This window comes from Gallinula chloropus (genome assembly GCF_964237585.1).
Source record: "Gallinula chloropus genome assembly, chromosome: 24".
Classification (NCBI taxonomy): Eukaryota; Metazoa; Chordata; class Aves; order Gruiformes; family Rallidae; genus Gallinula; species Gallinula chloropus.
In genome coordinates, this window is record NC_140109.1 from 7,960,294 (window position 1) to 7,971,677 (window position 11,384).

General features: G+C 50.2%; 1 protein-coding gene across 1 annotated transcript; it reads left to right on the forward strand.

The window, feature by feature from the left end:
• Nucleotides 1-9,545: 9,545 nt before the first annotated feature.
• Nucleotides 9,546-10,481, forward strand: LOC311200678 (olfactory receptor 14A16-like; the record flags this gene model as incomplete). Its single annotated transcript, XM_084274960.1, has 1 exon — nucleotides 9,546-10,481. The coding sequence occupies one exon, from the start codon at nucleotides 9,546-9,548 to the stop codon at nucleotides 10,479-10,481; it is 936 nt and encodes a 311-aa protein (XP_084131086.1).
• Nucleotides 10,482-11,384: the final 903 nt, after the last annotated feature.

Sequence of the window (11,384 nt, forward strand, 5' to 3'; positions counted from 1 at the left end):
ACTACTTCCTTTACAGAGAAGTAATATCAGGTGGTGTGGAAAACAGCCAGGGCTAACTCAACCTCCCCAAGCAGCCAGCACAGGTGAGATAACTGCGGCCTGACCAGAACCAGGACATTATCCACCCCTTTTTGCTCACCATCTACATCATGCCCAGATGGGTTTGCCTCTGCACTCCCAGTTGCTTTGTTTCCATTGCTGCAACCACCCCCACAGGGCATTGGCCACCATCCAGGAGTGAGTATAGGGGTAGAATTTTGGCCACTTTTCTAATTTGGAAATGTTTAAAGCCAGCTGGATGGCTTTCATCTCTGCAAACTTGCCCTCTAATCTTGTTCATCATATTAGCTGTTTACTTCTTGCAAAAAAAGGCTGAGCAGTCCCTTCAAAAGGATCACAGGCACAATAACAGTCTGGTGGGCTGTCTACTGGAAACTGGTGCAGCATTTTTCCTGGAGAAATCTCTTTTTGTAACTGTTTTTCATTGCAGCTTGTTCACTCAGGATTGGAGGTGGGTTTCCCATCTCACCTCCTCATGTCTTTGCCATGGTCATGCAGAGAGAACCACAGGATGCCTCTTGGTGTGTACTTTTTTCTGGAACAGGGGAAGGCCTGCTTTGGATAGCTCTTTGAGTTGCCAGACCTCTCAAGACAACTTATCCACAGCTGAGACAAGGGAGGAACAAAGACAGTCTTCAAATAGACAGAGTTGGCCAGACACCTCAGCCACTGTCGGTGCTTCTTCCTTTCCCCAATCTATTACTGCCAGTCAGTTGGCATATGATGCTGGTGCACTCCACACAGACTTACACCACATGGGTGAGGAACATTGGACTTCATCAGGAATGGTGGGTAGCTGCAGATCATCAGGATCATAGTAATTAATCCCTCACATGGCTAATCCCCTCAAATACTGCACACTCTGCTCTGTGGTCATGCACTTGCCTGGCCAACACACGACATCTTCACTGAACGGGTACCTTTCCCCCACACTTGACAGAAGTTGCCTCCAGAGGCTGAGGGCTTGAGACTTCTTTCCAATCACCTTGTCAATGACTCCTTCTCTGAACAGGGATCCCAGCTGCTTGGCCTCCCTGCCTTCAAATTCCAGGCTGTGTGCCCCATTGTCTCAGCATTGGAGTAGCCAGGAGATGATGTGCTCCCCTGGAAGGCAGCTGAAATCTTTTCTCATTTCTTCCAGCTCACTCATGTACAAGGGTCAGGTTATAATGCTCACTCCTGGAGGAGAAACAGACAGACCCTCTATGGGCTGGGAGGAGGACAGTTTACTGACAAAATCACTGTGAAAAAATGATAACAGCACATCACAAACTACACTCACATCCAGTGATAACAGAGAGTACTTTACTGACCAAATGATCACAAGGTGCTGCACAATGCAAGGATCAACCAAATGCCCCAGCCACACTCAGACTGCCCTTAAGGAACCCAGGAGTGCCCCTCCCCAACCAGCCCCTTTTATGGGGGAGTGATGTCAGGTGGTGTGGAAAACAGCCTGGGCACACTCAGCTCAGCTGTGCTAACTCAAGTCACCACTGCTCCCTGCTTGGGGAGGTTAACTCTTGCCTGGCCAGAAACAGGACAGCTGTGCATTTAATCTCCCCTCTCTGTCCCATATTTCTACCTGTCCAAAGTCAATTGTCCGTGTATGAAATCATCATTCCGACAGTGGATCTGCACACCAGTGCTTCTGGTTGCTCTCTAGATTTCCCTTCCCCTTCCCCTTGGACCATTCAGACACCTCTCAACCATCCAGCTGCTGCTCTGAGTTTCAGGGAGTTAAACCCTTGCCTTTCTGGCAGTTGTCTGACTCATTCTGTCTTTAGCCAGCTCTTTAGCTGTGGTGATTTCACAATCTCCTTCCTCACTAGAACATTTTTCACATGGTTAAGCTTTGTGACAGGTGAACCTCACTGGTGGCAGATTGCACTTGGCACAGAGTGAGGAGTGTTGAATTTAATGGTGAATCTTGTCAGGTTTCCTGTGTTGGTGGGAAAATAACTCCCTCTGTGCTGCCTGTGTGCAGCCAGTTCTCTAAGGAAAGCAGGGGAGCTGGTACAGAGGGGCTGTAATGCCCCACTGTGGAGTGCAGCAGAGAGACCTGAGGTAAGGACAAGGGAGGCAAGTCCCAGGTGGCTGGTGAGAGTCATGGTGGGCTTGTGGAGATGTGCAGCAAGGTTCTCCCTACTGCCTCAACAGACCCTTTTTCAGACCATTACAGACCTCCTTAGGAGACACTCTGGATCAATCTCAGTCAGTTTATCACCTCTCATCTACAGTGAAAATAAAAGCCTACACCCTTAAAAAGAAATCAATTTTACTCTGAGCTCCCCTTGAAACAGCTTCAGTGATCTGTACATCTCTTGAAGATTTGAAGATAATTACACAGAAAGACACAGCTCATTAGGGCTTGCTTTTTAATTTTAATGAGCCCTGGGGTGCATTTGGTGCTGAGTCCTTGAAGCTCAGGTACTGAGAGGAAACTACACAAAAAACTCTATGTCAAAAGTAGAAGCCAAAGTACCCTGAAGTATTAATGAGTCCCTCTGAGAGCCATTGCTGGCTGAGCCTCCCCAGAGACTCGTTAGAACAGGTAATTGGAGGCCATGTTGGCTGGTAGGCAAAGGCAATGTACAAGCAGCTGAGATGCTGAGAAAGCCCTGGGTTGGTTTGATGAAGGAGACAGGCCAAGTCCTGACCCCCAGCCCCAGAGAAGACAGGTCCTGCCCCTCAGGCATTGCTCAGTCTCTTCCTGGGTCAGCATGGGGTGTGTAACACTGAGGGAAGAACAACAGGATGAGAGTTTTTCCTCATTGTTGGTCCAAAGCCCAGCTAGAAATTCATCTGTCCTCAATTTAAATAAAAGAAAGACCAGGGAGACCCTCCGTCCCCTATCAGATTCAGGAGGAAACATAGTGGAAAGATGAGGACAAGGCTGAGGTGCTTAATGAAATCTTTGCCACTGTCTTTAGTAATAGGAGCAGTTGTACAGAGAGAATCCAATTCCCTGAGCTAGGAGACAGGGACAGGGAGCAGAATAACCCCACCTCAACCCAGGAGGAGATGGTCCTGCTGCACCACAGAGATGTGCAGAGATCTATGGGGCTGAAAGTGTGCTGAGATATCTGGCAAGGGGGGTTCACCAAGCCACATTCCATCAGTCCTGGCTGACTGGATCAGTCAACGTAACCCCCAATATAAGAAGGGACAGAAGGATGGTCAGGGAAATTACAGGCCTGAGAGTTTGACTTCAGTCCCAGAGAAGCTGGTGGAGCAGAACATCCTGAGCAGCATTATCCAGTTCATGAAGAACCCCCAAGTGATCAGGCCCAGTCAGCTTGGGTTCATAAGGGCAGGTCCTGTTTGACCCACTGAATCTCCCTGTATGACAGGGTGACCTGCTTCTTGGACAAGGGAAGGGCTGTGCATGTTGTTTACCTTGACTTTAGCAAGGCCTTGGACACAGTTTTCCAGAACTTTCTCTTAGAGAAGCTCACTGCTTGTGGCTTGGAAACTGTGGTGGTTCAACCCCAAACAATGGCTGAGCCCCACATGCTGCTCGCTCACTCCTGGAGGAGAAACAGACAGAGCCTCTGTGTGTTGGGATAAGGACAGTTTACTGACAAAAGCACCATAAAAGGGGAACAATAACAGCCCCAATTGCACTCACACCCGGTGATAGCACAGGGAGTACCTTACAGACCCAACAATAACAGAGTGCTGCACCATGCCATGACCACCCCTCCCCAGCCAGCCCCTTGGATGAGGAAGTGATGTCAGGTGGAAAAACAGCCCAGATGGACTCAGGTCACCTTTGCAGCCTGCTTGGGGAGGTGAACTATGGCCTGTCCAGTACCAGGAAATTATCCACCCCTGTTTCAACACCAGGGGTGCTACATTTTCAGAGTATTTGGGAGGTTCATAACATCAATTTTTATTTAGACCATCTGCCATGGACCACCATTCAGGCAACAGTATAGAGCTACATATGTGGCCTCTTTTTCCTTTGGAAATGTCTAAAGCCAGCTGGGTGGCTTTCACCTCTGCAAACTGGCTGGATTTGCCTTCTGCATAGGCAGCTTCTGCAACTTGTTTTGTAGGACTCCATACAGCAGCTTTCCACCTCTCATGTTTACCAGCAATGCCACAGGACACGTCGGTGACCAGGGCATACTTTTTCTCATTTTCTGGCAGATCACTGTACAGTGAGGTCTCTTCAGCACGTGTCACCTGTTCCTGTGGTGATATTCCACAATCTTTGCCTTATGGCCAGTCTGTGATCACTTCCAGGGTTCCTGTGCAATTGGGGTTTCCTATTCCAGCCCACTGTGTGATAAGTGTGACCCACTTGCTCCACGTAGCATCAGTGGCATGGTGTGTAGAAGGGACCTTCCCTTTGAACATCCAGCCCAGCACCGGCAGTCAGGGTGCCAGGAGGAGCTGGGCTTCAGTCCCAATCACTTCTGAAGCAGCTCAAACCCCTTCCTGTGCTGCCAGTATTTCCTTTTCTGTTAGAGTGTCTGGATCCTCTGTAACCCCGACTCCAAAACCAGAGAGACTGACCTTGAGCCTCACCTGGTGCTTTCTGCCAGAGTCTCCAGGTAGGACCATGCTCCCAGGCTGACCTGTAGAACACATTTTTTACATCTGGCACAGTCTGGACTGGCCCAAGGGCTACTACACAGACTATCTCCTGTTTGATCTCTTCAAAGGCTTCTCACTGCTCAGGGACCCATTGGAAATCGTTCTCTTACCAGGTTACACGGTAGAAAGGGCAGAGAATTAGGCTGTGGTTTGGGATATGCATTCTCCAGAAACCCACAGTGCCTAGGAAAGCTTGTGTCTCCTTTTTGTGGGTGGGTGGACACATAGCTGCTATTATATTGATAACATCCAATGGGATCTGACAACACCCATCCTGCTATTTTATTCCTAAAAAGTGTATTCCTTAAGCAGGTCCCTTGCCCTTACTCTGTCTGATGGCAAAACCAGCTTTAGCAGAATTAGGATCATTTTCTTCTCTTTCTCAAAAAATTCCTCAGGTGTGCTGTCCCATGCCATGACATCATCAATATACTGTAGGTGCTCTGGGGCTTCATCCAGCTCTAATGCAGACTGGATCAGTCCATGGCAGATGGTGGGGCTGTGTTTCTAGCCCTGGGGCAGTCGATCCCAGGTGTACTGGATTCTCTTCCAACTGAAAGCAAACTGTGGCCTGTATTCTACTGCCAAAGGAGTCGAGAAAACCACATTTGCAATGTCAGTTGTAGTGTAGCACTTGGCTGCTTTTGACTCCAGTTCATACTGGAGTTCCAGCATGTCTGGCACTGCAGCACTCAGAGGGAGCACTCAGGGCACTATAGTCCAGCGTCAGCCTCCACTCTGCACTGAGCTTCTGCACTGGCCAGATCGGACTGTTGAAGGATGAGCGTGTTCTACCAATCACTCCCTGACTCTCCAGTTGATGATCAATTTCTGAATGGGAATCAGGGAGTCTCTGTTGGGTGTGGTATTGTTGCCTGTGCACCATCCTTATAGCAATTGGTACTCGCTGTTCTTTAACCTTTAGCAGCCCCACAACAGAAGGGTCTTCTGACAGTCCAGGCAGAAGAGACACTTGTTCAATGTCTTCTGTCTCTGAGGCAGCTATTCCAAAAGCCCACTGGTACCCTTTTGGGTCTTTGAGGTACCCTATCCAGAGGAAATCTATACCCAGGATGCACAGAGCTGCAGATCGTCAGGATCACACTAAATCATCTCTCACATGGCTAATCCCCTCAAATAATGGATATCCTGCTCTGTGGTGGTCCACTTGTCTGGCCAATACACAGCATCTTCAATGAACTGGTACCTTGCCCTTACACTTGATCGAAGACACCTCCACAGGCTGAGGGCTTGAGACTTTCTTCCAATTGCCTTGTTACTGCCTCCTTCTCTGGACAGGGATCCCAGCTGCTTGGCCTCCCTGCCTTCTCCCTGCTGCGTGCCCCATTTTCCCAGCATTGGAGCAGCCAGGTGATGATGTGCTCCCCTGGAAGGCAGCTGAAGTCTTTTCTCATGTCTCTCAGCTCAAGGACAAGGATCGGGTTATAACCTCTGGTGTTGGCTCTTCAGGTCCTTGCAATGGTCCCAGTTCATCATCATCTTTCACGATGAGGACTGATTTCTCCATGTATTTCTTCTTCTGCATAGAGGTGACTGACAGTCGTACTGGTTGGCTGTCTGGATCAGCTCTGGGGTTGACCTCTGAGGTTTGAGTACCCATGGTGCTTGTTGGGGAGACTGGAGGAGCTGCACTCTCTGAGTCACAGGTAGCTCCAATGCCTGTTGTAAGGGATCTTTCTGGTTCAGCTGTGGTGTTGATCTCTGAGGCTTGGGCAGCCACAGTGACTCTGGATCTGTTTTTCTGGTCTAGGTATTGTTTAATGCCCTCCCACATCCCATGCCACCCCTGACCCTTCAGCCCAGGGAAGACCTCCTGGCAATATTCTTGGAACAGTTGTTGGTAACACATAGGTCCAGACAGACATTCAGGAGAGAGAGCAAGACATGTATGCTGGTCTGAACATCCCAGGGATAGTCAACATTCTCAACAGATACTGTAAAAAGCCTAAAGGGAAAAGGGGAGGATAATGCACCCCTCATCTCATCCTCTAGGTTATCAAAAGCTTCAGGCCCCACCTTGTGATTTAAAAAGGCATGTGGTGGTTCAGCTCCAACCAGTGGCCGAGCAGCACATGCTGCTTACTCACTCCCAGAGGAGAAACAGACAGAGCCTCCGTGGGCTGGCCTAAGGACATTTTACTGACCAAATCACCATGAAAGGAGAACAGCCCACAGTGAATTTCACTTATACCCAGTTATGACCCAATAACTGCAGAACATGATGACCAGCTCAATGACTTGGCAGCACTTGCACTGCCCTGGAGGCACCAAGAGTGCCCCTCCCCAACAAGCCCCATTTTATGGGGGAGTGATGTCAAGTGGTGTGTAAAACAGCCTGGGCTAGCTCAGCTGTCCTGTGCTGCCTGCCTGGGGAGGTTAACTGCCCTGGGAAGATCCAGGACAGATGGGATGGGATTGGGATGGGCTTGGGATGATGTAGCCAAGGCACCCATCGATCAGGTGGCATGTCAGTTTGCCAGGGTTGTTTGCCTGTGCAGCCGTAAATTCACAGGCTGTAGGAGGTGGTAACTGCCCTACGACCTGGCCAAATCCTTCCACAAACTCTGCCAGCAAGGGACTGGCTGCTGAGGGAGGAGGAAATGTTGGAGAGACTATAACAATGATCATTAAACTGTTGCCCAGAGGAGCAGCCAGGAAGATGCCCAGGAAGAGTCAGAAGTGCAGGAGCTGCAGCTCCCATGGGTTTTGTAAAGGCCAGGAGGAGGAACTGGCTGATGGAGCTGCTGTTGGACAGGTGGTGCCTCTGGACATGGATGGTCCTAACTGTGACCATCTGGTGTCTTTTCATTTGGCCAAAGGAATTCCCCACCAGGCTCAAAACTGCTGCTCCCAGGCACTGCTCTCTTTCAGCATCACTCTATTGGACCTTGAACCTACTCACGTCTCTTGGACCACCTCTGGCCCTTCGGGTGACAACAGGGGTTGGTGTCTGAGCAACTCTCTCCTGGCCTCCACCCTCATTAATTAACATGGGCACTGGGACCAGCAGCTCCCAGGCAGCCATGGTCATTAACCTCTGAGGGGACAGAGAAAACTCGCATCCCTGTCAGGTCTCATGCAGAAGCAAGGAAAGGTGATTGTCCTGCCCAGCTCCGGTTTGACCAGGAGAAAGGACTCGGCTGGACACAAGGGTTTCTCCCCAGCTGACAGAGGAAACATCAGTGAGAACTTCAATGTCTTTCCAAGTAGGTTCCCTGGTTGTTAAGGGTGGAGCCCAGAGGGAACCAAGGGTATGATGTCTTCGCCTGCTGATCTCATGTGAGCTAGGCTGGGCTCCTGGGATGGACAGTAGGAGCTCAAGAAATATTGCAGCGCTGCAGAAAGACAGCTCTGCCCAGGAGCAGCTCCTCTGCCAAGCACACAGGGCTGGGGACACTGCCTGTAGGCACTGAGGGGAGACCTGTGAGGCTGAGAGAGCTGATGGATGCTGAGAGCTCACTGGAGGAGAAATCTCCACAGCACTCTGCCTGGTATGTCAGTGGGTGCAGGGCAATGCAGGTTCTTTTCCTGGAGGGATCTCCTAAAGCTGGGAAATGGGGCAGTCTGGGGGGTCTGTCAGGAGGACAGGTTCTCTCTAGGACCAGAAAGTGCTGCCTGGAAGGGATGTCCTTCTGCCCCATCAGAGGGACAGGGCAGGACAGCTGTCTTCTCCTGGGCATGGCTGCAGAGGTGTGAAGCAGCGTGTGCACCCAGGGGTGCCCAGGGCTGTCCTTGTGAGCAGGGTCCCTGCGCCCTGGGGCCTGTGTGCTGGGTCAGGGACTCTGCTGCTGCCAGGCTCAGCACTCAGCCTGGCTTGTGGGCTTTCCACAGGGATAGACAAGGACCTGTGGTTTGAAGGAGAGACCAAGGGAAGAGCAGCATAAGGTCATTCTGCAGTAAGACAGTGCTGCCTGGGTCAGTTTTGCTCCCAGCTTCAACTGACCCTTGAGAAATTCCAAAGGGAATTTGAAGAAGAACATCAAGGAAGCATTTTCCTGTAGGTAGAGTCTTTGCTTTGACTTTACCTCTCATGTGGGCTGTGCTGACTGTGGTATATTAGAACTTATTTCTCCTCTCAAGACTGTCCACATCAGAGGATCTCCTGAGCCCTGCACACACAGAGCTTCCCTGGGGCAGTGCCCTGATGCCAGGAGGGGTCTGCAGAGCTGAGCTGAGCACAGGGCAGGTTGGATGAGGTCTGTGAGCACAGAGTGGGAGGTGACATGGCCAAACAGAAGCAGCTGCAGGGAAAGCTCCAGGCAGCGGAGATGTTGGCTAGGAGGGAGAAACAAGGAGCTGCTCCCAGAAATGTCCTAGCAGTGGGGATTTGGGACCTCCCTGATATCCCCCCTAGTGCGGACACTGATATTCTACAGGAACACCAGGGTGTGATCACAGAGAAACCAGCACAGGGCAGCTGAGAGCAGGGCTAATGGACAGAGCAGCTCTCCCCACTCTGCACTCAGGGGAAGGTTTCACTGGCACTGCAGCAGCAATGTCAGGGAGTTCTGACAGAACTAACACTCCTCAGTTGCAGTGAAGAGGAAAGCAAACTCCAAAGCTCTGCTCTGCCCTCGGTTGAAACTGGAGTTGCAGTGCTGAAAAGCTCAGTCCTGTACACAGGAGATTTATTCTGAGTTCACACCATCCTTCGATTTACTGACTGCTGCCAGGCAGGACTGAGTTCTCGAGAGCCACAGCTGAGCCTCCTCAAGCCAGCACAAAAGGGACCTGCCAAAAGTCCTCCTGAATACAGAGAGTCAATGGGAATTGGAAGATGTGTTCCTCCAAGATGAGTTCCCTAATGTCTCACTGTGCCTTTTCCTCCTTGGACAGGTCTCCACACTTGACAGCAGCAGATGTCCAACAGCAGCAGCTCCATCAGCCAGTTCCTCCTCCTGCCCTTTGCAGACACATGGGAGCTGCAGCTCTTGCATTTCTGCCTCTTCCTGGGCATCTACCTGGCTGCTCTCCTGGGCAATGGCCTCATCATCATCACCATAGCCCGTGACCACCACCTCCACACACCCATGTACTTCTTCCTCCTCAACCTCGCTGTTACTGACTTTAGTTGCATCTCAACCACTGTTCCCAAATCCATGGCCAATTCCTTGTGGGACACCAGGACCATTTCCTACACAGGATGTGTGGCTCAACTCTTCTTCTTTTTGTTTTCGCTCTCCACAGAGTACTTTCTCCTCACTGTCATGGCCTATGACCGCTACGTTGCCATCTGCCACCCCCTGCACTACGGGACCCTCCTGGGCAGCAGAGCTTGTGTCCACATGGCAGCAGCTGCCTGGGCCAGTGGGTTTCTCAATTCTGTGCTGCACACAGTCAGTACATTTTCACTGCCCCTCTGCCATGGCAATGCTGTTGACCAGTTCTTCTGTGAAATCCCCCAGATCCTCAAGCTCTCCTGCTCAGATGCCTACCTCAGGGAAACTGGAGCTGTTGTGTTCAGTTCCTGTTTAGTTTTTGGATGTTTTGTGTTCATTGTGGTGTCCTATGTGCAGATCTTCAGGGCTGTGCTGAGGATCCCCTCGCAGCAGGGACGGCATAAAGCCTTTTCCACCTGCCTCCCTCACCTGGCTGTGGTTTCCCTGTTTGCCAGCAGTGCCGTGTTTGCCTATCTGAAGCCTCCCTCCATCTCCTCCCTTTTTCTGGACCTGGTAGTGGCATTCCTTTACTCAGTGTTTCCACCAGCAGTGAACCCCCTCATCTACAGCATGAGGAACCAGGAGCTCAAGGATTCCATGTGGAAATTGATGACTGGATGTTTTAAGCACCAATAAACTGCTCATATCATCAACAATGTATTGCCTATTTAGTAGGTTTTAATTTTTTGAAGTATTTTTTCCTTTTAGATTGTTTATGTTATAATTACATGGTGCACATTAGTCCTATTCCTAACACAGTATCTCTAGGTCTTCTCTGCTCCAGGCTCTTTGAAATGACAAAGTATGCACACTTTGCAACATGTCTGCCTCCAAAGGCACACAATTTTTCCTCTTTGTTTTTTTTTTTTCTTTTAAATTTACAAGTACCTCTTCATCTCCTGAATCATTTGTCTACTTGTCTGGAGTGGCAATGCTTTCCCACAAGGACAGAATGGGAATTGCCAGGATTGGTACCCATAGCAGCAGAAGAAATACTCACATTCCCCTGTACCTGTCTTACCTCCAGTCTGTCTCTTTCATCTCTATCATCATGCAGGTGTTTCCACCTCTCCTGATGATGTGGCCATGCCTAAGGACAGCTTTTCAGCAGACTAGATGGACGTCTCCTCACTGAATTCCACCTTCACTTGCTCTTTGGTCATTCCGACGCTGCTCAGTCTCCAGTTCCTGCTTTGAGCTTCAGAGAGATGGAAACATCCCATCTTTCACAAGTCAAATGAACTGTTGTGTCAGGCATTCAGTGTGTTGATAAGTGACCTTTCTATGTACCTGATTAACACTGTTCTGGGAGAGAATCTCCTCTGAAAGCTGACCCCCTTCACATGCTGCTTGGCCGTAGCAGGCAGCTGAGGAGAGAGATTTCTTGGTTATTAAACTGTGTCATGTTGAACTGCTGTTTGTTGTCAGAGAAATCTGTCTGTGACTGTGAGCACAGATGATGCCAGGAAAAGTGTTGGGAGTCCCAGGAGGCCAGGGAGGGACCTGCTGAGCTTGGGGAAGAGCAAGGCTCTCCAGTCA